Here is a 26,354-nt window from a genome sequence, read left to right as displayed (position 1 = left end):
GTACAGCACTTTAACCACTGTGCCACAAAGCTGGTAGATACAAGTCAGGAATTGTAAATATCAGCGCAATGGATGAGGGCATAAGTCAGAGGAACGGACTTCAAGAACAATTGAGTTGTTCAATTGAACTAAAGAATCAGAAGCCTTTAAAAACCTGAAGTGCTCAGAGATGACTCCCTGACCTTTACTGTATTACATACAGGCCTGATTCTCAAGTTGCCCATCCATTACATGCTTGAATGAGCTTTGTACTTATTGTTCTTTCATATCATTAAGAGAGCTAAAAGGTTGGAAAAATGCATAATGTAAAGAAAGGTCAAGTGGTAATCATGGTGTGAAATGCTGAAACATGTGTAAGTATAATAATTCTTTAGATTTTATGCTTCCTGGAGATGTAGGTGTTCAAAATTGTACACCTACAAAGGTTTCTTCTGTACTAAATATAGCTCAACAACACTGACCTTTTGCTCCTCTGCATCAGCAATGGCCTTTTCCTTGCTCACTTTCTCAGTCTGAAGCCCTATCTTAGTAATCAAAGCTTCAGCATCCTGATTTCTCAGTTTCAGTTCTGCCTCTTGAAAGGCAAGTTTAGATTTTAAGTCCTCCACCTAAAGCAAGACCACAAAGGCATTAATTTGGTAGTTTGGATATTAGTAATGGTGTGCATGGGCATATATATTAATAATCACATATACTGGCTGAAATCCTGTTGTGCAGCTCTGCATGAGTAATAGTGGTGATGTCTGCTGATTAAAGACTTTAGTGGTTTTGGGATGTATGTAATCATTGCATTTTATGTGAATCTCATGGTCTCCTAAATTGTCTTTGATCAGTGGCAATTTGCCTTTAATCAGCAGTATTATGCCACTGATAAGGGAGGGTTGCTAACCATATAAATTGTTTATGTATACATACACACTTACTAATCATAACAAGACCCTGATTGTTTATGTAAATCTTGACTTACCATTTCTCTCTCTCCCTCTGTGTATTTACACACACACACACACACACACACACACACACACACACACACACACAGAGAGAGAGAGACAGAGAGAGAGACAGAGACAGAGAAGATAACCAGTATTTAAATCACTGGTCTTTTTCTGTAGATGGGGAAATAAGAAATGTAGAAATGTAGATATAAGAAGTCTTTAATTACTGAAAATTGGCTCTGCCTTTGACATCATCACCCTTCTACAGTCACAGAACAGAAACTCAGCCTGTGGCTGAAAACCTGTTGTGCAGCTAAGAATGCACAACAGGAAGGACAGCAGCAGTGGTGGCGACAGCAGCAAACTGCCACTGATTCAAGGCTTCCTTTGGCAGCTGTGAGATGCATGCAAACTTATACAGAATGCAACCGAGTTGCATATTCCCTGAAATCACCAAGGAAGCTTTTAACCAACTTGTCAGTGTTATTAATGTAATTCCTGTCATGTATGTGGAGTTCCATGAAAGGATTTCAGCCATTATATTATTTATTTATTCATCCACCTATCCACACTTTATCCTAAAACTGGGGATCAGTGTAGTACATGACGAGATAACAAGATAGGGTACACATTAAAATGAAACAAAACAAAACAAAACAAAAACCCCACACAGAAAATGGTATTACGTCACAAAGAAATGAACTATATTACATAATTTTTGAAGTATAGAATACCAAGTAAGTATGGTAACAGGATGAGGAGAATGGGAGGCAACTTTTGACCATACCTTCTTTTTAGGGTCTAGAGTCATAATCTTATTAACATTTTTCAGCAAAAATATTTAAAGGATCTGCAGCATCTTAAAGACTACCAATTTCTGTTCATCTTCTGTTCTGCTACATGACACTTGGTTATGTTTCTCTTACTCAAAACTAGGACAGTAAGACCGTAGATAATTGTGTACTATATTAAGAAATAGCAGAAATATAAATCAAATTCTGGGACTTTCATGACATCAGTTGCAGAATATATGGCTCTTCACATGTCATCAAACTACATCTCTTAACATTCCTAACCAGCATACTCAATGGTGTTGTAGTGCAGTATCTGGAGGGTCACATGTTCTCCATCCCTGAATACAAATATTAATTATTTTCACCTGAGAAGCAGTTGTTTTCAGTTTCTGAATGCCATTTACAAGGTGCTCCTTGTGCTGGGACATCTTCTGGATTTTCTTTTCTAGAAGGTTCTTATAAAGCATGATTTGCTCCAGAAAGCTTTTGGGAGTAGTATAGTTATACCTCTTCTCATTCTGCTGAAACTTAGCACTCATCTCATTCACACTGGTGTGGGCGTAGGCCATGAAATGACAGATGGACTCATAAAATTGTGGCTGGAAATAATAAAACAAACATAAAGTAGTTTAAATGCTAAAAGTTAAAAATTCATCTGAATAAAGGGTGCTAAAGGCACCACTGATTCTCTACTCAAATTTCAGAATCAAGGGATCCTATACAACACATTTCTAGTCACATACTGTAATATAAACCCTTGATTAACAAGGGATTATGAGCACAATTACAATTGTGTTGAGGTGGGCAAACCAACATTAACAAACAATGGTCAAATCCTATTGCATTTTTATGCAGCTGGCATACATTTTGATTGCAAACTGCCACAAGTGAAGTAGTGAGTGTGAGAATTTGCTGTTGTGCATCAAGTCACACAACTCAATATACACCATCAAATGCCTACACTGACTTCTTAACTTGCAGCAAATTTGCTACACCAGGGGATGTAACTAACAGGATTTTTGATGGTACAAGAAAGGTGGTAGTAGGGAAGAAAAGATAAAATGCAGATACTTGAAAAGTGTCAAAACCCCAAGGCAGTGACTGGAAGAAGGAAAGGATCTGCTTAATCCCAGTAGTACTAGTGAAATTCCTTTGAATGAGTAGCAACTAGGGATGGGGACAAATCTAAAAACGGATCAGTTTTTCTGACGAATATAGCTGATTTGTCATATATTTGTCGATTCATATTTGTAAAATTTTAAATCAGGATGAATATGGATTGATGAATATTTCCTCGGTTCTATTCGTTTATCCATTCACATTCATCTATACTCGTTACCCCTTTTGGGGTCCTCTCTGAGCTTGCTGGCACCAATTTGAAGCTCAGGCCAATTAGGACAGAGATCCTGGATTGGCATGTCTGGCAGCCATTAGGGCTGCTGAAAGGTGTATCTACTTTTACAGACACTTCATATATGCTTTTCCCGTCCGGCCGTTCCCCACTTCTGTTCATGCTCTCTGGAGTGAGAATAGTTGCTGCTCACTGGCTTGCTGGTGCACTTGCGGTTTCACTTTTGTGGCAGCAAAGCAAAGACTTATATTTTTCTTTTTCATCATCATCCATCAATCATCACCAACTTTACTGGTAATTTGGGGAGGGATTTCAGGTAGCTTAGGCTACATCTTCTGAAGGGCTTAGTTTCATTTCAACTTCAAATCAATCAAAACTTATTTTTCCTGGAGGCTTGTGTGTGTTTATTGTCGGGGGGGGGGGGACTGTTGTTGTGTGACTGTGGGATCTCTTTTCCTTTATATTCAGTTTTCAAAAGTTCATTTTAGAGAGGCTTCTGTCTCTCAGGGAATTTGGTGGGTGGCTGGAGTGTAACTTAGCTCGCAGGGCTTTTCTTTTTTGGCTTCTCTGCCACAGTGGGTCAGGGGGCGAATTTTCCTAATTACATTATACTGAGGGGGGGTCTTTGTTTAGGCAGGCAGGTCACACTTTAGTAAAAGAATTACTAAACTGTAATTACTAAAGAGGAGAGAACTTCTGACTGGCATAGGTTAAACTACATCAGTTCTGCAATCTGAAGCCAGGCGTTATGGTGATGGGGTGATGTGCAGACAGCCTTTGGGTGGGGCAGACCGAGGCTGGCCCTCTTTGCATCCAAGCTTAAACCCTCTCTTGGCACACCCAGAGCCTGTCCCAGCACCCCCGGGACGTGCCGAGAGCGCCAGCCAACCCTCTTTTGGCACACACAAAAGCCTGTCCTCATCCCCAAATGTGGTAAGAGGGCCAGCCAGGCCTCTTGGCAGTTGCCACACCTAAACCCGGTCCTGGAATCTTGAATGTGCCAAGAGGGTAAGCCTGTCTCAGCCGCCCAAAACCTCCAAGGGCTATCTTTATCATTTCCAGGTGGTCTCAGCAGCCAAGTTGCAAACACCCCTCCCCCAGATTTCTAGTTCTAAACAAGCATCTTTGTTTGTTTGAAGGTTGTCAGCAAGTCTAGTTAGACGGTGGTGGTGAGCAGCAGGTGAGTTTCCTAGGCCTGTCTCAGACCCACCCAAAGCCTGTCCGGGCACTGCCCCATTGCATGGCTTCAGGTTTCAGAGCATCTGTTTCCGACAGCCCCATGGCCCAATGTATTAACTGCTGTTAGTAGCACCTGGCTTGGACCCTTTTCTCCTGTTGGTGCTACTGATTCCCCAAGAGCCAGGCTCTGCCCCCCCCACAAGCCTGTCCAGGTGTCCTCCATACCAAGATGAACAACAACAACAGCACCTATAACAAGCTCAGCAGCACTGCAGTTTAACCCATAGTGCCACTGTCTACCTTGCTGCCAACTTCCTCAGTGCCCGATGGGTCCAAAAGTCTATGTTGCTGGCTACATGACAACTTTCCAAGTCCTGCAGCTCCTTCCACTTCCAAAAGGCCTGCATGCTCATTCCAACTTCCTCAGCCTTGATTTTCAAATGCTGCTTGCTGACTTCAGCGTCCTACCCTCCTCAGGTGTCCCCGTGCCAAGAGGGCCAGGTTCAGCCCCGCCTAAACCTGACCAATGTGCTCCCTCCTCCTGAGATGTCATGTGTGTGACATGTCCCTCCCTATCTCCAGAATCAGTATCCACTGATTCATTTATTCTGAAAAATTTTGGCAATGTATATAAGTATTTCATGATTCCAGCCTCCTTGGGCTTTATTCCAATTATTCATGCCTGTTCATTCTGGCCTCCTCGCCTTCTCTACTGCCCCAGAAGGCTGGCAGAAGCTGGGAGAGAAGCAATGGGACATAGTTCACCCTGTCACACGGATTCAAACTGCAGTGCTGATCTGATGGACAAGCCCAGTGGCTCAGCAGTTTAACCCGCCGTGCCACAGTCTATGTTGCTGCTATGTGCAACCTGTGCGGGCGTACCCCCCATCTCACCGGGCACCAATTCCAGCCTCCTTGGGTCATGTTGGCCCCAAATCCTGCATCCCTCTCCAGCTGCCTTGGGCTTGTCTGCTGCTGATTCTGCCCTGGGCTTGCCTGCTGCTTATCCTGTGCCAAGAATCGGGCCAAGGGCCTTCCAGATCTTGACTTCTGGGTGAAGTTGGCTCATCGGGCCAAGTTCTTTCTTTCCTGCCTGCCTGCCTGCCTGCTTATTAGTGCTCCAAAGTCCACTCGGGCTTCATTCCTAATTCCTGACTGTTCATTCCAGCTTCCTACTGCCTCAGGTAGGCAGAACCTGGAACAAACTACGGGAGCTCAGCTCACCCTGTTCTGCACGAGAAGCCCAGCGGCCCCATGGATTAACTGCCATTACATTGGTACATAACCACCATTACATAATATTTAACACCCTATTCATCTGCTGTTGTTGCTGCAGTTGTGCAACCTCAGTTTCTTCTTGGGGGCAAACTCAACTACTTTTGTGCTGAAGAGGACAAGAGTCTTCTTTCCTTCTGCTTCCTTCCTCTTGCCTGTGCCTCTTCGTTTTCCTCTGCCCCCGCCCCCCCAAGCCTGTCTGGGCTTCCCCATGCCAAGAGGGCAAGGCTCTGCCCCACCCTGTGCCGTGTGGTAAACTCTCCTGGGGGGACCCAATTTGTGGGTAAATAACTTGGAGTTCCGATATCCAATCTTCTCCAAAGTTGGCAGGCGTGTTGGGAAATGACATAGGAAGTGCCGTAGTGATTCTGGAGTCTCTAAGTACCTGGGGAGAGATTTCCTGGAGGTCCTGTTTGTGACTATATAACTCAGGGGTCCATGAACCAATGTTCACCAAACCATCAGGAGTTGTAAAAATGTGTCTGAGGAAGCTTCCCTGCAAATTTGGTGTCTCTAGGTCATTGGGGACCAGTGTTATAGCCATTCAAAGTCCAGACATTGATTCATCAATTCGTCAAAGAATATTCATATATTGATATTTGTTGATACATTAACCTTGATGAATAATGGATCAAAATGAATTGCCATTTTTTTATTCGTCCCCATCTCTAGTAGCAACCAAAAGCAGAAAGAACTATCAAAAAATCAGGTTGTTATGCTACCTCTGATGAATTCTGAGGCAAATTAATCTAGTAACTGTGTGATTTTATTTAATCTACTTGGTTCAGGAAACAGCAGGGAAAGGGAAATGGACTATGAAGTATCACTGGAATGGATTCTACTACAGTCTTTAGCCTACAATAATTAAGGGAATAGTGTTGAAAGTGTTTCTTTCATCTGTCTAAAAACACTTTATGCAATACTATACAGTACTGATACTATATTCAACAACATATGCAACATATATTCCAGTCAAAGTTATACTATAAAGTTTTTATTTACTGTGCTATGTTTTTACTTGGCAACTTTAATTATTTAATTATTTAATTATTAACTGCTTCTACTTTTTGCATCTAGAGTGCCATTTTAATTCTGGATTTAAATAAACATTTATATTTTTAGAATGATGACTGCACAATTGGCATAAAGCACGTAAGTACACATGAAGATAAGGACTTGAACATAAGAACTTTCAAAAGTACCTATTTATTTCTAAAACTTTCACTTTCAGTGTATGTGTACGTGCACTATGAGTGTAAGAATTTTTCAGTTTGTCCTCTGTGACTTCTACCATACTTAACTTTCTAATTTGTGAAATCACATCTCCTTCATGTTAATGATTATTTATTGCATTCAGTGCAAGATGTACCCAGTTCAATTAATCAGGGGAAACTTAAAAATCAATTAATATGAATTAAATGAGCTCCAGCAACTCTTAGAAAAGTCACACGTAATTTACCAAAGCACTGTCAATAATGCTTAGACATCTTCTGGAAAATTACTCAAAAGTGATTGTGGATACAGCTAAACGTTTCCAGCCAATATAATTAATGTTACAAAGAGGTTCATTTAGACAACTTGTAATTTATCTCTAAAACAAAACTTATTCTTGAGTGTGGCTTCATTAGCAAGAGTTGCCCTTATGTTTGAGTAATGGGATTGATATAGAAATGCCGAAGAATCACAGTAACTGGGTGCAAAGTTACAAAACTATTGTCTTAAAGGAAGGAGTCAATGCATATTCAAACAAATTTTGGACAGAGACCAAAATCTATGTGAGACCTTAAACTCACAGTTTTCTCTTTTGCTCCCTCTCTCCTTCTCTTTTTCGCTCTCTGTCCCATGCACACACACACAAATACAGACACATGAAGGGAACTTCCTTACATGGTGACTGGCCTCTGCCCAGCCATGATCCTTATGAGAAATCTTTAGGCAGCAGTCCCAGAAAGCCTTTGATAAAAAGAGTTTCATTTGCAAATCACCCAGGGTAGTAGAGGGTTCCGGTAGAGCTGGAAGTGGCCTGAGACAACTTGTCCCAATGGGGCAAAATAACTATTGTTATCACGCTTAACAAAATGGCACAGCATGGGAGGCATGCTGAGCCAGAGAGCAGCTGGCTGTAATTCATACTGTTTTTCAGAAAACTCTAATCGTTCAGAGCAGACCTCTTTGATGATTGGTCTTCCCTGCATTTTCAATTTGTCACTTTCTCTTATGATAAGGTCAGCAGTGACAGCACTTCCTGACATTAACAGCTGTGGCTTCTAAAAGGGTCATTGTGGAACTACTAATTGCAGTAATTTCATTAGCATAAATTATTTATTCTGCCAAGGTTTTTCTGGTGTTTTGTTCAATACTACACCTTTTTTTTTCAATATCAGCTTCATCAAGCAGAAAGGCAAACAATATGATTACTGCTAATTTGACCCCTTTGAATATAATCCTCCTGAAAGGCACCATTTTTATTTAACCTCAATGTAAAGAATAACAGCAAGTTGATAGCCAATACTATCATATTCATTGAACTTTTAAAGTATGTCCAATAAAAACTGGACAATACTTCCCCTGATATTTCAAAAAATCTGTCCATGTGTGTCCACATCTCACTAATCCATCTTTAGGAATGAACCTCCAAATAGAGATTGAACTTCAAAATGTATTTCCAACAATGCAAAAGGATGAGGTGTGGATGACAAAGAAACAACCCAAAAAAAACACAACTTGGGCCCAGCATCTGTGTCTCTGTGTGCAGTATGCTTCTGCATCCTGAACGCATTACGAAAAAGAGACTGGATGCTGTCAGCTCATCACTCATTTGACATGGAGGTCTGGATTCTAGTGTTTTCCACCCACATTCTCTACCTCTAACATTGAGCAACAAACATTAACTTGGAGAATCCTACAGAATCAAATGCATGCACCCGCTCACCTCTTGCCTTTTTGTGGCAAGGATTTCTGCACTGAAGCCAAAGGCCTCCTTTTTTACTTCATCACGGGAGAAGTTTAATGCATATATAATCACTATGTAGGGTACCACTTCTTCCAGCACTGATATACACTGGTAATCCCATTGTCGTGGGAGCTCTAGGTGCCCATTTCTTCTTGTCCTCCTTGTGGGCAATAAACCTTTAAGCAAGATGCAGTGCTTCACTGACATTTCATTCACCTAAACCTCAAGGCAGGCCTGCCTGGCTGCCTGCTGGCCTGCCTGCCTTCTTTCCTGTCTCAGTAAATGCAATTACAATGCTTTTGTAAATCTTGGGGCAGGGCCAGTAAGAAATTAAATGTAGGCTCTACTAATGAATTTAATTATAGATCTTTAATTTGTTGTCACCAGTTTAGATAACATGGTGCCCATACACTAATGACCATTATATGTGGTCAGCTACACTTTAGCAAATGGAAATAAAAGGTTTCCCTCCAGAAATCTAAGCTCAGCTTGCACAGATAGCCTGCAAAACAAGACGCGCACGCACACACGCACGCACGCACAAACAGTTCACATCAATCACTCCTTAGCTGACAGAAAACTCTGAACAGGGCAGCTTCTCTTTCATAGAAGTTGTCTTGTATCTATTCATTGGGCTGTTCAATATCCTCACACACAGTAAATGTTAATTTTTCACCAAAAAACTTTTTCCCTTATTTTCATAGATTCCACTTTTGGGGATCCAATTTAGCAGGGGAGAGCAGCCCACTGACTACTTGTGGCTCACAGCTATTATACTATCATCTAAAAGGTCCCTCCTAGTCTTGTGCCCCTCCATTTTTTCGATAAAAATCAACAGGATTTTCTGCTCCTAAAGGCCTTTGGGACTGGTGTTCTTTGCTTTATGTAGGTCAAGGGATGTACTAAAGTCCTCCAAATTCAAATAAACCCCAACATTAAAACCAGAAGTGTCAATCTGGACACTTTTGCTATGAGATTTCTATATTTTTTTCAGCCATTTCCGGGCCTAGTGGGGTTTGTGATGCGTATGAACATTTTGGTCCCAGACCTCTCAAAGTTGGCCACCACAGCAATAAGGACTTGTTCCACCTAAAGCTCCACTGAAAACTAACCCTAACCCCCCTGCCCACCCAAAAGGAGTTTGAGTACCACATATAATTGTTATTCAAATGAGCAGGAAACGGAGAGCGAACAGAAACGGAGAGCGAACAGAAGGATTAGATGTAGAGAACACTGACTTGATTTTTACTGGATGGGAAGGATCTGCCAAAAGATAGGAAAATGTTCAGGTGGCCGGGCTGATCTTAAAGAAAGCCTAAACACTCTGATTGGCAAAACGTGATGGGACTCTGGGTGCTCAGATTGGTGAAAACTGACGGGATCCTAGATTAATATTAATTCACTTTTCAATGGCTACAGTTGATTCTATTGCATAAATATAATAATGCCAGTACAATTCAAAATTAAATTCCAAACTTAAGTGGGTTTTAGTACAGCAATTTCAGTTGTATCATTACTAGAATGTCCCCTAATTTTATCTGTATGCATTTATTAATCATTTTTATTTTCATGTTTTAATAATGATCTCTTATATTCAACGGAAAGAAAAATCAACTTGGCACCAAAATGTATTAAATACAGTAAAGGAAAAATGTGTTCTGATGAAAACATATAACAAGTATAAACAGTAAAGATGCCTAAGCATCTCTCTTGATGAAGGAATACAATGAGATGTGCAGTATACCACATATAATATGTACACTGCACATATTGAGATAATGTATCTGCTTAATACAGTGGTGCCCCACTTGACGACGATAATCTGTTCCAGGAAAATCACTGTTAAACGATATCGTTGTCAAGCGAAAATAAAAAACCCATTGGAATGCATTGAAAATCGGTCAATGCGTTCCAATGGGGGAAATACCTCATCATCCAGCAAAGATTGCCCATAGAGAACCGCCAATCAGCTGTTCAAAATCGCTGTAATGCAAAGCTTCCCTCCGGAAAGCAGACATTTTGAGAAGGGAGGGAAGCCATTTTGTGGAACCGGAAAAATAATCGTATAGCGAAAAAACGGTTCACGAAGCAGGCTCCTAATCAACATAATGCAGATTTCCCCCATAGGAACCATCGTTCTGCGATCGCAATAGTGATCACAAAAATTTCATTGTTAAGCGATTTCAACATCATGCGGGGTAAGCGTATAGCGGGGCACCACTGTATATTGGATGGCAAAAAGTAGCATTTACTTTTAAAGGAACAGGAATTACTTTTGCCTTAGTAATGTGACACAGGTGAGGGTTACTTTTTCTTCAACTTTCCCTCTTACTAAGTGCAGCCAGTTAGTCTGTTTCTTAATAGCGAACTTCAGAAAACATTATAGCAACTTCTTCTCTATTAAATGTCAGTCCTAGGAAGTTTTTCTCAAAGGAATATGCAAACACTCATCTTGATATTTATACTTCCTTTCATGTACTAGAACAAGATAAATACAAGTAATTAAAATATAATTACATTAAATCACAGGGAAACCCACATAGTTAACAGCAAATACCTGTGTCACAATACTACCTACAAATCTGTAACAATCTACAATCTGTACCTTGCCTGGTATAAAAAATAAAGACAAGTCTCTCTGTGGCCAGTAGATGTCATTGGTCACTCTCTGCACTATCCCAAAAACTACTCAATTGCTCAGTGGTGGCAATAAAAGCACTAAAGGAATGAAAGCTGCATTTTAGAAGCAGCAGCACTAAGTTTTCCCCACCCAACACTCTATGACTCTGTTCGCATAATTCTGTATCACCAGTTTTAAAGGAAATGTATATTTTGAAAAGTATTGATGTCTCTTACAAGAAGGGGTTGCTTTAAAATGACTATCCATATTGGCTCCTTACAGATGTAGTAGGCAATTTAAAATATTCTATGCTTAGTGAATCTCTCCTCAACTATGTCAATTTCTAGAAGCTGAGCCCTTTTAGATCTACCTAATAAGGTAAAGCCAGTTTATACACTTATCTAAAGCACTGAAACAGCTGTTAAGACTTGACTTCCATTGGCTGCATTTGCAATATTTCAACAGGGATTGCCTGCCATGAAATTCTCTTTTAAAGCAGTGGATAGTAAGGCATCATTGCTCCATCCAGCATTCTTGAAATTTAACGCTTCTCATTGTCAGAAATCCTTACATAACTTGATGGCATGGCTGCCATTTCAGATCAAAACATTAGGATCTTAACACAAAATTATAGCTAACATTATGAAACGGTGCTGCTGTGTTTACCATCATACAAATTTTTCCAAAGTGCTGTTAAACTACATAGTAAAATGAAGCCCTTCAACCCCAAGACTGTCATGTTCTCTTTGGTCTTTGTCATCATACACTTATCAATGTTAAGTCATTAACATTTCTATTTCCTCACTAGTTAATCACACTGATGTAAATCTTGACCTTTCATGAACTTCCCCTTTCTGGTGAAAGCTGATCTAGGGGGATGGTCAAATGAGAGACACAGACACACCACCTTGGATAGTAAAAAGCCTTTCTTTTATTAACATTTCTCCACTTGGCTCTTTATCAGTCTGATAGAATAACAGACTAATGAAGTTGGAAGGGGCCTATAAGGCCATTGAGTTCAACCCCTTTCTCAATGTAGAGGAATACAAATCAAAGGATATCTGCCAGGTGGTTGCCTTTTGACCAGCAGAGCTAGGAATCATCATAGAATCATAGAATAATTGAACCGCAATGGGCATATAAGGCCATAAAGTTCACACCCCTGCTCAACACAGGAATCAATTCAAAATGTACCTGACAGTTAGTTGTCTAATTTTCTCTTGAATGCCTTCAGTGTTGGAGCACTCACCACCTTCTAAGGTAATTGGTTCCATCGCCTTACAGCTCTAACAGTTAGGAAGTTTTCATGACACTTGATTCTTTTCTCTTTAGTTTTCCTTTTCCCCATCTTGAACTTCTAATTTGTTGATTAATTATGTGATTGTTTATAATGACTTTTTAACGATGTTTTATAATCCCTTGTAAGCCGCCCCGAGTAGACTCGGTCTAGAGGGGCGGGGTATAAATCAAATAACAAATAAAATAAAATTATATCCACCAAAATATGACTTCCTGTAACTTGAGCTCATTGTTATGTGTCCTGCACTCTGGGATGATCTGCACTTCCTCTGAATGACAGGCTTTCAAGTACTGTATTTTTCCATGTATAAGACACTACTTTTTCATAAAATCATTACCCTAAAAATTGAAGGGCGTCTTTTGCACGGAAGTAAGCTGAGATAGCCAAGGAGAGAACAAAAGAGCACATACCTTGCCTCTGTAAACAGGCTTCCTTTAGTTATGAGGCTTAGCTTCCTACAGTCAGGAGAATTCGCTTCTTCCAATCATGAGCCTTATGGAACTGATGTCAGCTGAATCTGAGCAAACCAATTGGAACACACCTCCTTGGAGGTGGAGCCTGTAGGCTCAAACTCATAATGTCTAATATTCTGAGCCCAGACGCTGAATCTTCAAAGCTAGATTTTCTTAATTTTTGGGCTAGTAAAGAGGGGGGAGGTCTTATAAACAGGTGTGTGTGGTATAAATGAAAAAATACAGTATTTGAAAAGTGCTCTCATATATCCCCCAGTCTTCTTTTTTCAAGGCTAAACATGCCCAGTTCCTTCATTTTTCTTCATAGGGATTGGTTTCCAGCCCCCTGATCATCCTTGACACCATCCTCGGAACTTGTTCCAAATTGTCAGCATTCTTCTTGAAGTACAGTGCCCAGAACTGGTCACAGTACTCAAGATGAGGCCAAACCAGAGCCAAATATAGGAGAACGATTACCTTGCAGGGTCTGGAGACTATACTTCTGAGTGCAGCCTAAAATAACCTTTGCCTGTTTTGTAGCCACATGACACTGCTGGCTCATATTCAGCTTGTGATGTACAACAACTCCAAGATCCTTCTCACTTGTAGTATTGCTGAGTCGGGAATCTCCCATCTTGTAACTGTGTGTTTGGTTTCTCTTTCCTAGGTGCAGTACTTTGCACTTGTCCCTGTTAAATTTCATTCTGTTGTTTTCAGCTCAGTGCTTGAGCCTTTCCAGATCATTTTGAATTTTGTTCTTGTCTTCTAGGATGTTAGCTATTCCAACTAATTTTATGTCATCCACATTCACTGACCCCTCATCCAAGTCATTAATAAAATGTTAAAGAGCACTGGGCCCAAAATTGAGACTTGTGGTACCCCACTTGTTTCTTCCACCCAACTTGTAAAGGAGTCATTAATCATCATCCTCTGAATACAATTCTATAGCCAACCGTGTATCCACCTGACAGTTGTTATATCCAGCCCACAAGTAGTTAGCTTGCTAATCAGAATATCATGGGGCACTTTGTCACATGCTTTGCAAAGTCAAGATATACTATGTCTACAGCTTTCCTTCTGTCTATAAGGGAGGTTACCCGATCAAGAAATGAGATTACGTTAGGCCCTGATCATATGAAGGGAATGTTCTCTGTTTATCCCTCAATTAGCCTGTTGCTTTTTTTTCTGGTCACACGACACAGAGCCAAAATCAAGACATTTTCCCCCATCGCCAGGAGGATTATGTTATTTTGTACCTTTGTTGTACTGGTGTATTCTTTACTGGGATTGCCAATGTGCATGCCCTTCTCCGCTTCTTTTCAGAATCAAAGCCAGGAAGGTGGCTGCCATTAGATTATTGCTAAGTAATTTTTTTTAATTCTATGGTAAGATACATTGAAACATTGCTATGCCAATGTCACAGGGGTGTGATTGCCAGTACTGCCACGTGAATATCTCAATTTCATTGTGTGCAGTGCATTTCTGCAGGAGCAGTCAGTACAACAGAGGGGCACTTTCCTAAACCGAAATCCCTTCCCAATCAATAATCCCTCTAATTTCCACACAGACCCTGTGTGTGAGTTCACCCCACTCCCATGTGGGGTTCCATTGTGACCAAAATGAAAGGGGCTGGAAACAATTGCTGTAGGTGCACAGGGAACAGGGGAGGAGAAAAACTGTCTGGGGAGGGGTACAAAGTCAAGCACGCCCATGTAGTCACGCACCTTAGAGGGAGTCTTGTTTCTGATAAATCAATGTATCAAAAATATCAGTTTATATATTATATTATATTATATTATATTATATTATATTATATTATATTATATTATATTATATTATATTATATTATATTATATTATATTATATTATATTATATTAAAAATCATATTACATTTATATATATAAATCAAGGGTTCCCCTGAAGCAAGAGAGAAAATATATCGGTAGCATGGTGTAGCCAGCCATAACAATTTGTATAGGAGGAAATAAATTGGTATTGCTAAAAGTTCTTGGGATGTTCATCCTGGAATATAAACCACATGACCACGATTCAGTACAGCAGAGGTATGGAGAGTATTGGAAGAAGTAGAAAACATTTCCCTCATGTGACCAGGGCCTTAGTCTAGAAGGATTTGTTCTTGACAAATCTGTGTTGGCTTCTAGTTATTACATTGTTTTCTAGGTGTTTGCATAGTGACTGCTTTATAATCTGTTCCAGAATTTTCCCTGGGATTGATGTCAGGCCAATTGGTCTGTAGTTCACAGGTTCCTCCCTTCTGCCCTTATTGAAGAAAGGGACAACTTTAGCCCTCCTCCAAGCATCTGGCACCTCACCCATTTCCCATTATTTCAATAAAATAATGGACAGTGGTTCTGGGAGATCTTCAGCCAGTTCCTTCAATATTCTTGGATGTAGTTCATCTGGCCCTGGATATCTGAACTAATTCAAAGTAGCAAGGCATTCCTTGACTATTCATTTATCAGTCTCTGGCTGCAGTGCTATCCCCTCCATTTGCAGTTCACATTTGTTTTGAGGGTCATAGTCCATCCTTTGGGAAAAGACTGAGCTAAAATAGGAACTGAGCAACAGTACGGAGAAAACTTTATGGAACACAAAGCTGAGCTGCTTTCTACGCCTTCATCATGACAGCACACAATTTCAAGTTCATGAAACTTACTAGTTATTCTATGTCAGCAATTAGCATGTGAATATTTAGAACTCTGTTATCATTTTAGAGCTAAAATGCAGAGCTAAAAGGGCCCCTATGGATTAGAGATGGGTGTATTCATAATTGTATACCCAAATACGAATATCCCCCCACAGGTGGAAGTAATGAGGGTTAGCCACTCCTGGCAGGAGGTGTGATGACAAGCCTCTGCCAGGTCACAGAGTGGCTAATCCATTGCGGACAATGGCACAATAGGAATGCTCTGTCCAGCTCGCATCAGCAGCGGAATGGTGAGTGGACCCTCGTTATTTCCACTTTGGGAAGGATATTCATATTCATATATAGATACAAATACCCCTATCTCTACTATGGATTATTGAGTCCAGCCTGTCAAGAAGCCACAGTGTGGAATTGAACTCCCAACCTCTGTCTCCACAGTCAGATGCCTAAACCACTGAGCTGTATATCTTCCCTACATCCATCTGAACAAAAATATGAAAGAAAACAGAGAAAATGTTCAGAATTCAAGAGGCTATTTAAAAGGCCATTTGAGTACTCAAATTTTTACCTAGTGGCTGAACTTTGTCCACCGTATTTTACCTTTACAAAACTTTAAAGACTGAAAAAGTAAGTAAATCCAGATTGTAGAACCGTGTTGCAAAGTCACACCCCTGGTTTTTGATATGCCGATGTAATTATCTAATTTTATAGGAAAGCATAACTGAAGCCCCTCAAGAGAAATTACTTGGTTTCAAATGGAGCTCTAATAGTTCATGAAAAGAAATTAGGGTCCTTGTACATGTTGCCTTTTCAAAACAAAAAACTTTTCAGATTTTTCTTTTTTTCAAATTCTCTAAAACGATGGCTGGTGAACTGGCTGCACTGTTTTTATAGGAATACAGTAACCACAGTGAACTTGGCAAAGTGAAAATGAGGACAAATATTTGAAGAAACAAAAAGGAACCCCCTCTCCAACTTGTTCCATTATTTATCTTCCAGAGAGCGATACTGTTTTGCATATGACTGATGAGCTTGAAACTCTGTACCTTAATCCCAGACGTCCCTTCAATGAACCTCCTGCTGACGGACTGCAGGGCCTCCTGCGGCCACTCGTGAAACCAGTCAATAGCTGTGCAGTTAACTATGGCTGGGAACTTCCGAGCTCTAACTCTCAGCGTGGAACCGACAGGAGAGAAACACAGAATGATCTGTGCAAACGAAGAAAGTAAAGGAAAGAGAAAGGGAAAGGGAAGCATTACATTGTGATCAAAGGAAAGAATGCAGTCATCGGTGCCAGCAGTGAGTCATTGCAATCAGGTTCACAAACCAAAATGCAATCTACCTTGCAGTTTAAGAATTTAGTCAAATTAGGATTTTACATCCAGAAAAGGGGACTTCTTGTCCACTGCACTGTGCTTTGTAGTTGGTGCTTCACCAAATTCTGCCCAATTGTGGGTCATTTCCCCATGCAGTTGAGTATCAGTTAATAAACCCCATAAGCATTAACCAGCAATACAAGCGTTGAACAAAACTCAGATCAAAGTAGCTCAGTTGCATATAATACCATTTCGTTGGTCTGATCCTATGTAGTTTCAACATAAAGAAAATTATAATATTTTTGTTCCTCTTTGGGTATGGATTTGCTGTCAACATAAGTACTATGACTACCATTTCTCAGAGCTTCATTACTTGGAAACAAGTCCAATAGATGTTTAAAATAATGTATTGCTGAGTGAGTGGGCTCAGAACGGAAGCCTTATATGACTTTGTCTCCTGACATCACTCCTGGTTATCTTGCAGATGTTTTCCAATGTGTTCACTAATATCTTCTACAGCATGTGTTGTCTGCTTCATAGTCCCTTAAATAACTGAATTGATGCTTCCCATTGCTGCCTCTGGAAATACTAATTTTGCACAGTGGGACACCTGTAAAGAAGCAGCAAGGCAAGGCACCAACACAAATTTGAAAGCATTTTTTAAAAGCTTTAAAAATAAAATAACAAAGTCATGGGTGAAATTTAAGAGAATAGAAAAGAAGATGGAAGGAAAAATATAATTTTAGAATTGAGATTTAGGGTGTGCCATGATTTATGCTTTACAGCCAAATATCATGAAAGAAAAATCTTATACATCGCCTACTCTGCTTGAAATAACAATGCAAGAAATAGGAGAACCAAGGGATGTAAGTGATAGCCCAGCTTTGAAAGGAGGAAGGTGTTACATAACCTGTGCACAAAGCCAATCAATATGGAAGATAGTATATCCATTTTAAAAATAAGCAAGCTTTTCATGTGCAGTTGAATAAACATGAATCCACACTAGTCTTCTAGCACTCTTAAATCTGAAATACACCAACCTATATTTTAAATCTGAAATACATTATGCCTATTTTTGACAATAGAATTTGAGAAAAAAATTGACAAAGTGAAAAGACTGGGAATAGTATATCTAGAAGGCACAGTTTATGAAGGTGTGCCAAATGCACTGGGAATATTTACTACATGTGCAAAACTTTATAGGCTTTGGAAATATTTTTTATAAAGTCTACATAAAAGTCCATAAGATTATCAGCATAATTCAACAGTATGCAATGAAATTTCATGTAATTGGCATGAGTTTGGCAAACGCAATTCAACTGCTAGCTGATAGGCTGAAAGAGTTCTACATTAAAGTTAAATTGTTACTTTAAAATTAAAAAGACTTATGTCTTAAACACAAGCTATAGGTTGTCAAAGACAGAAGAGAAAAATATGGTCTTCAATAATTCTGGAGGTTTACATCTTAAACAAACCAACTGTTCATCACTAGGTGAACATAGGTTTATTAATTAGTAACTGCAAAAATACTGCTGCTTACTTTCAGCTGTAGCCGTACTCTATCTATAAAGAAGCTCCAACAGTTTTCTCTGGTATCAATAAGACCAAGCCCTCGTATTTCAGACTTAATTCCTGCAATTATATCATCCATGTCTTCATCAGTGAATAGGTCTGGAACCTCTCCTGCATTAAAAAAAGATTTAAAAGGGGAAGGATTGGGGCACCTCTGTAATTACAAAATAAACACAAATGAATCGCGAGCTTCAATCAGTCTCTGTTTTGGCTTAAACTCACATTTGAGTTGATTTCTGAATGACAAAAATTAAGCTAATAACTCTAGTTATGGGTGAACTCATAAACATTATATCAATTCACTATATTTATAAACTTTTCTATTAGTTTTATGGATAGCCTTTCTCTGTATCTTTAAGAATAAGACAGCATAGAAATATATTTCAAAATCTCATATGCTAAGTAATTGTCCACTTCCTCCAAAAGTAAAAGGAACTCTATTATTCACTCTGTCCCATTTCCTTTTAGAAATTAAAGGGTCTCACACAATCCTAAATCAGAAATTACAAGTGTAGACACCATTATAGCTTGCAAAACATGTTTATCTATAATGTTCTTAAAAACTGATGTTACTCTAGATTTCTCTACTTTTATGACAATCTAGCAAAGAGTATATGGATATACTTAGTTTCCAAATAAAAGGAGAAAATCTGTTGAAATCACCACTCATACTATGATACAGATATATTATGGATATACTGTATTATACAGATAGATTGATGTAATGTATTGATAGGAGCTACTTTTTCCTTTCCCCAGCTGTTACGTTAGTCATTTCATTGTAAATGACGTGAACTAATACTAAAGAAACACCAAGAACAGCAATTATGCCTGTGTAATACACGCCTTTGATAGCAGCTTCTTGGAAGCAACACTGTTTGCTTTTAAACAAGGTGCAGTGCTAAAATTAAGGAAGAGTTCATACACACTTTCCCCAAAGGACACTCCACCCACATTAGAAAACATTGCAAAGACAAATAATCCAATTTTTAAAGTTCATTGAAACAGCAGATAATTTGTCATTGGAAGGATCTTTCAAGAAATGTGTAGGTCTAATCACCTGATGCCAACAAGTCATTAATCAGCACAAGAAAGCGTTCATCTGGAACCTGAGCATCTGTCAGCAAAAACACAGTGGGAATGTTCTTGGCTCCTGTCTTGATATACAGATTGGCAAGATCTACCTTTTTTTAAAAAAAAGAGGCAATCGTTCATGTTACAGTAAAATATCAAAACATGAAGGGGCAAAGGGGTAACAGGGTTGAAATGCATGTAACTGGAAAGTAACACACTGCTGCTCTGAACTTTATTTTCTCATCTCCAAACCCTCAACATGATTTAGCTTTTTCCAGAGGACCTTTAAAAAAATTGGAGGCTCCCCCTACCCACCCAAAGATAACAGGTGATCTGATAAAATTACCGGATGATTGCAGAGTGAATACTAGTATTCTGAAAACGGATATGAATGCTATGCCAAACTATTGCTTGTCAATAATGCCTTTGTTTAATCAATACTGGCCGTATCTTTTCCCACACACTGGCCGAAATCTTCTTGTGCAGCTTTGCAAAAGGCGTCACTTTTCGAGGTGAATTACTGGTGATAATGCTTACAGAGGTAATAATGCCTACAGAAATTTATTAACCTTAACCAAAAATGGTACATTATTTGCATAACTGCACAACAGGATTTCAGACACTAGTTTTATTTTGAGGGGCAAAGCTAAAATTAAATTCACAAGTATGCAGCACTCGGGCTGGTCTAGGTACCCAATCAGGCTTCCTGCACAAATCCTTGGGGATGGATGTCTGTGCAAATGTCCATTAAACATTATCTGAGCTGTATGGGAATACTTTGCTGAATATAAACATATCCCATGCAGTTATGAAAATGTGTAAATTGCCCTGCTACATGGATGTATTTAACTGTATGTGTCTTTCCCACAGAATCTGTATACCCTAACCTGGTGGGGTGCTGATTGTTTAATTAGCTGAACCAGTAGCTGAAAGATTTGGATGCAGTTTTCTCTCTACATGGTATCCACAACTTCATGGATAAGGGATAAAGTAATACACCACACAGTAAAAAGTATCTTTAAAAGATACATTAGTATTACATGAATTACAGGATATGTAACTGCATATTTATCCCTACGATAATTTCTTTTGCATTCCTCTCTGAAGATAAGCAGATACCACAACCTGATATCCGAAGTTCCTCTAAAACTCAAAGAAGCAGAACAGCAGATGGTCAACTACAAATACAGTGAATGTCAAACAGACCAAGATTTTAAAGATTAGACCAGTGATAGTCTACGGTGCAAAGAAATCCTAAATTATATCTTTCACTAGCTCGTGAGAAATGCTTTTGCAGTAGTATTAACAAAGCTGTGTGCCACTTATTTGAGGCTCTCCTCACTCTTTGTGGTTCTGGTGTTCTTTCATGCATTTTGATAACCTGCTTAATATATCTCTTCACTAATTTGCTTGAATGTTGAAGGGGCAGGCACAATGGTGCACAAGTACAATTGCTCCAAACACAAGAGGGAAGGTTTTGATGAAGCATATCAAAGAAGAGAGACATAATATTTCCTGTCCTGCTTTTAACTTCCCTCTTGATGTACATATACACAGACAGACACACAAAAGGATAATATCGAATCCAGCAATTTCCCACACAACTACGCAATAGCTGTGCTTACCCTGAGGTCTTGGATCGTGTAGTCTTTCTTCAGTACAATCTGGAACACTTCAAGAGAGCTGATGTAGGCAGCCAGTCTTGACAAGCTTTGTTTTCCACTGCCACCCACCCCAATGAGAAGTGCAAAACCACGAGGGGATTCTAAGATTCGGCTGATACGGCATCTGATAGTGGTAAAGAAATGTTGTGACTTCAGAATAAGGCAGCAACTCTGAGGTTGCTCTACTGCAAATGCTGTGCACAACACGATAGCTGTGATTTATGTCAGTGGTCACCAGCAATTAACAATTCATCATGACAAAAATAAGACAAGGTTGCAAAACAGTATTTCAAACTCATTGAAAGTGTTAATATACATATATCCCACTTGTCTTCCAATAAGCTCACAGCTACCCCATACAATCCCTTCACAATCCTATGGTCAAGCCGAGAAGAAAGTGACGGTCTCAAAATTATATAACAAGTTTCATGGTTCACTCAGGGTTTGAACTCATGTTTCCCAAATCCCATTCCACTACTATCACCCATTACAGCTCACTGGGATTCAGAGCCTGAACACTATTGCTGAAAGAGGAACAGCACATGAAACAATCATTGTACAACTGAACAGCATACTCAGAAAATATATTCAATTCATTTTTACCCCAGTGTGGAGAATAATTTAGGAACCTAATACAGTTTAGAGGCTCCCACAGTTCTTTCCTGGCTTTGTATACTGTTTTATGGTTTGTAATGATGGTTAACAATGGTTGTTTCTGCATTCACTTCCAAACATTCCTACATTTTCCAACTGCATTACTGATTGTTCATATCATTATGCCATACAGTACTGATATGTATACACAGATACTGAAAGGAGATAATGGTATTTTCTCTTAAAAATTTCTGACATCACCATCTGTAGCATGTTCCTGTCTACATCCCTGCCAACTTTTCAAGCATTATTGTCCTCTTTTATCTCCTGTACCTTCCACTGGAAAGCCAATCATTTCCTATCAGCAATGCACACTGATTATTGCAGTGGAGGGGGGGGCGGTGAGAGTGAAATATGTTACTGCAGATTTTTATGTTATCACATGTCAGATTTTGTTCTTCTGCTCCATGGAGTGCCAAACTGTTCCAAGTCGCTAAAGCGCTATTTCCACTTTCTTTCTTTTTTAAATTGAGATTGATTACACAACAGCAAAAATCTATCTGTTCACCTGTATAGAAGATATTTCACTCTTTCCTCCAAACTTCCTGTTTTAAAACTTTCTTTCTTTGAGATGCAAATAATTGCCCAAGTTTAAAAAAAACTTTCTGTGTGTTATTGCTCAGTGGTGGAATTCCACCTGCTGATGTGTATATTTCATCTTTCTTCCTGCTAAGATTTCAGATCTTCTGCATCTTTATCATGGAATGGGGCTTTGAGAAATGAGATTATTGCATCCACATATTAACACACACAAGACCTAAGAGTGCAGAGATGGAAAGGTCTGATGCAGGAGTAGGTGGCATTAGAAAAGCGGAAAATACATTGAAATCAAAGTTTTGTAGATGCCTTAGTTTGGAACACAGAGATGATCTCACTCTGTTTATATTAAATAATGGTGCCTGCTTCTTCCAGGGAGTAAAGTGGTGAATCAACTGGATGGTATACAAAGACACAAAGCAAGGCATCAAGGCATTTCAACACAGTGCATAAAAATATCAGGGGAAAGTGAAAGTTCCCTTTTACACTATATAAAGAAAGGCCTGGAGAAACAATGACTGTGGTTCCTTTCACTGTAAGCCCTTTAAAAATGATCAAAAATCATGACCAGAATATGAAATAGAAGACTGTTTCTGAATCTAGGGTGGTGAGTGGAGTAGAGAGAGGATTAGAGTCCACCCACAAAATAAGACATCACTGGACACGTCAGCAGAATACATGTCTAGAAATAAAGTGGAACATATTGAAACTGAGATGCCACACCAGACAGTCCTGTGTTGTATGTTGTCTTGTTAATTCAAAACTTAAGTTACACATGAAATGTTTCACTATTCCTGCCATCTTGAAGTATAAAATCATATGAATAAAAAAGTAGAAACAGTAGAGTCAGAGGAACTCAAAGCAGAAAACTACTCACAAAAGTAATATTACTTTCTCCAATTATGGTTATGAGAGGTTTTAATCTGCAGCATCAGAACATACTGTAGGGCTGGGTAACTGTGGCTCTCCAGATGTTGTTGAACTACAACTCCTATCAGCCATAGCCAGCATAATGAAGGGTCATAGGGACTTAGATCTGAAACGTCATGGCTGCCCACCTCTGACTCACTGGATCATGCTAATCTAGGCTAAAACAGTGAGCAGAAGTGCTTGCAATGCATTGTTCATTAGCTTGAGCACAGTATGAAAATGCTGACTAAATCCAACTGCTAGCCCCAACTACCATAGACCCACTGAATCAACAGGTGCTCATTAACTCAAAAATTATGTAATTTCTATCTGGAATGAACAACTGAATTCAGCCATTAAGAACCAAACATTTTAATATTTTAGTTATGATTCAACACAAGACTATCCAAAACACTGAGACTGTAGGTTGCCTAAAACTATTCAGTGTATTCATGCTCCAGGGAATGATTTGAACCAGGTATTTTCAGTCCCATGAGGTTAACAACATGGTATACTAACAATCCTCCATGACAGAACAGCACTATTCTAGAGGTTTTTCCCTAGTCTATACAAAAAAAATTTAAATAAATAAAAATAAAAATAAAAAAAGAAAGAAATCAGATGATCCCGAGTCAAAGTATCTGAAGATGTGAAATATTACATCCATCTCTGACCTGGACCACAAACAAACATTTACTTACATATGTTGTATTGCATCTTCAAATAAAACTAAGTTCATGGATGCATTCAGTTCATTGTAGTTTTCTAAAGCCTCGGAGAGTATCTTCCTGAGTACTCCCCAGTCCTTGACAGGCATGTAGTTAGGTTCTGCCACACCATTTGCAAAATGACAGTAAATAAGTGGCTGCTGGAGAATGAAGTGATCCTCCACATCCTAGTGAGTTGGCGACATAGAATCAAAAGGAGAAACTTAAGAAAAGCATACATGCCCTCCAGCTTATCTCACATTAAATCTACAGAGAATGCCAGTTGTTTTTAAAACCCTGGTTATGTTTGGTAAAGGGGACGTGGTGGCGCTATGGGCTAAACCGCAGAAGCCTGTGCTGCAGGGTCAGGAGACCAAGCAGTCGTAAGATCAAATCCATGCGACGGAGTGAGCTCCCATCGCTTGTGCCAGCTCCCGCCAACCTAGCGGTTCGAAAGCATGCAAATGTGAGTAGATAAATAGGGACCACCTCGGTGGGAAGGTAACAGCGTTCCGTGTCTAAGTCGCACTGGCCATGTGATCACGGAAGATTGTCTTCGGACAAACGCTGGCTCTATGGCTTGGAAACGGGGATGAGCACCGCCCCCTAGAGTCGAACACGACTGGACAAAAATTGTCAAGGGGAACCTTTACCTTTACCTTATGTTTGGTAATCACTAAAGAAATGTCCAAGATAGAGATGGGGACGAAGCGCCAACACAAATCCAACCACGAATTTCCCCCCAGTGGCCTGATGTGGGCATAGAAAGACCAACCCGGTGGAGACCACAGGGTGGATGATCACTTTGGTCAGGTTTCCCCAGTCTAGGTCTATGCTGGGGAAGCCTGACCAAAGCAATCACCCTCCCTGCTGTCTTTGCAAAGCTAGTGGGAGGAATTCCTTCAGTCAGGCTTCCCCTGTCTATGTGTCAGGACTGGGGCCTTGCTGGAACCTGGCAACCTAAGTGCAGGCAGGATCAGCCCCATCTCTCTGGGGAGAACTGCTCTAAGGATTGCAGGACTGGGCCCTTTCCATGCAGCTGTTGCCCAGCTCCTTAGGAATGCCACCTGGGGAAGCTAAGGAATGGGTAATATAAGAACAGCCCTTCCCTGTAGGTCTTTGTTTCAATAATGAAGGTTTCTGGTTGTGTTAATACTCTTGCCTTGCCTAGTGATGCTTTACCTGCCTCAGCTCTCTTGCATCCCTAGTCCCTGCTGCCTTGATATGGTTTTTCTTGGCTTTGACCCCTGGATTATCTGACCATGATCTGTATCATTCTTCTATCTGGCTACTGTTTGTACTCAAAATCCCAGCTGGCTGGTCTCTGTTTGGGCTGTGGGGTTGGCTCTACCTTGTTCTTGTAGTCTTACCCTGGACTGGGTTCTAGTGCCTCTCCTACTGAACTCTGACATGATGTTGCAGGGGCATAGAAAGATAGGGGAAGCCTGAGTGAAGTGATACTCCCCCTATCTTTGTAAATACTGGGGTGAGACTCCTTTCAGGCAGACTTTAGCAAGCTGCCTGAAGGGAAAACCCATCTTTGCCTAAATTCTCAAGGAACAGCTGATCTGTGGGGGCATAAGTAAGAGGACAGACAAAGGGACAAATATAAAAGGGTTATATTCATTGCTTTGTATTTGTTAGGGTCTCCGGACCTTAAGAATGGAAAGCAACAAATATCTGATGACTCAGCAATATTAGTTGAATACCATGATTGTTTTTATATTTGCCCCCATGTCTAGTTCAAGATCAGTGTGCACTGTGGGCTAAATCTAGGATTATTAGTTTCAGTGGAACAAATGCATCTTTAAAGACAATTCAAAAAAGAGAGATCCAAACAGGCAGGTTCTTAGAATAGAATGGACTTGCAGATGGACCTTAATTAGATGAAAGAAATCCTTAAGAGGATTGTGTGCAAATATCACAGCAGTAGCTTCCTCACTTTGTTGAATTTGTAAATTAGCTTCTATGGTTTTGTGGTTGATCTTTAGGACTTAAAACAAACAGGATCCCATTGAAGTCTGATTTCTTAAACAATGAAAGGTTTCTCTCTGAGACAATCATGCTTTTAGCTCTAATGAGTGTGTTCTGCCCTTGGAGTAGAATGAGAGAATTTCTTGGCGAATGCATTGTCAAATCCTATAGCTTCAAATATTGTCTTTTAATGGTGTTAACCACCGTTGTCTACTCATTTTAAACTTTAAATATTATCTTTCAATGTTGTAAGCCACCTCAAGTCCTTTTCAGAGAGAAAGGCAGGAAAAATATTTTAAATAAAAATACACAAATATGTTGTTACTGCTGGCTGGATAGCCCAGTGGTTTTAGGTATCTGGCTGCAGAGGTTGGGGGTTTCAACCCCCCCCCCCCCGTGCTTCCTATGAGTAGAGA

General features: G+C 39.8%; 1 protein-coding gene across 3 annotated transcripts in view; it reads right to left on the bottom strand.

Moving 5' to 3' along the window:
• DNAH11 (dynein axonemal heavy chain 11) overlaps positions 1–26,354 on the bottom strand; it is a 186,984-nt gene that overhangs the window by 66,732 nt on the left and 93,898 nt on the right. For 2 of the 3 annotated variants that reach the window (XM_020781900.3, XM_073003290.2), the window contains 7 exons: positions 23,959–24,152; positions 21,119–21,281; positions 19,480–19,603; positions 18,388–18,530; positions 16,578–16,739; positions 2,098–2,331; positions 462–608 (listed from right to left, as the gene is read on the bottom strand). In XM_020781900.3, coding sequence (XP_020637559.3) covers positions 462–608; positions 2,098–2,331; positions 16,578–16,739; positions 18,388–18,530; positions 19,480–19,603; positions 21,119–21,281; positions 23,959–24,152 — 1,167 coding nt within the window. The remainder of the gene's footprint in view (positions 1–461; positions 609–2,097; positions 2,332–16,577; positions 16,740–18,387; positions 18,531–19,479; positions 19,604–21,118; positions 21,282–23,958; positions 24,153–26,354) is intronic. The other variant, XM_078377188.1, reaches the window with a different exon arrangement.

The sequence above is a fragment of the Pogona vitticeps genome, chromosome 6 (genome assembly GCF_051106095.1).
Source record: "Pogona vitticeps strain Pit_001003342236 chromosome 6, PviZW2.1, whole genome shotgun sequence".
Taxonomy (NCBI): Eukaryota; Metazoa; Chordata; class Lepidosauria; order Squamata; family Agamidae; genus Pogona; species Pogona vitticeps.
Note: the sequence above shows the minus strand (reverse complement) of the source record. Positions and strands in the feature narration are given on the sequence as shown.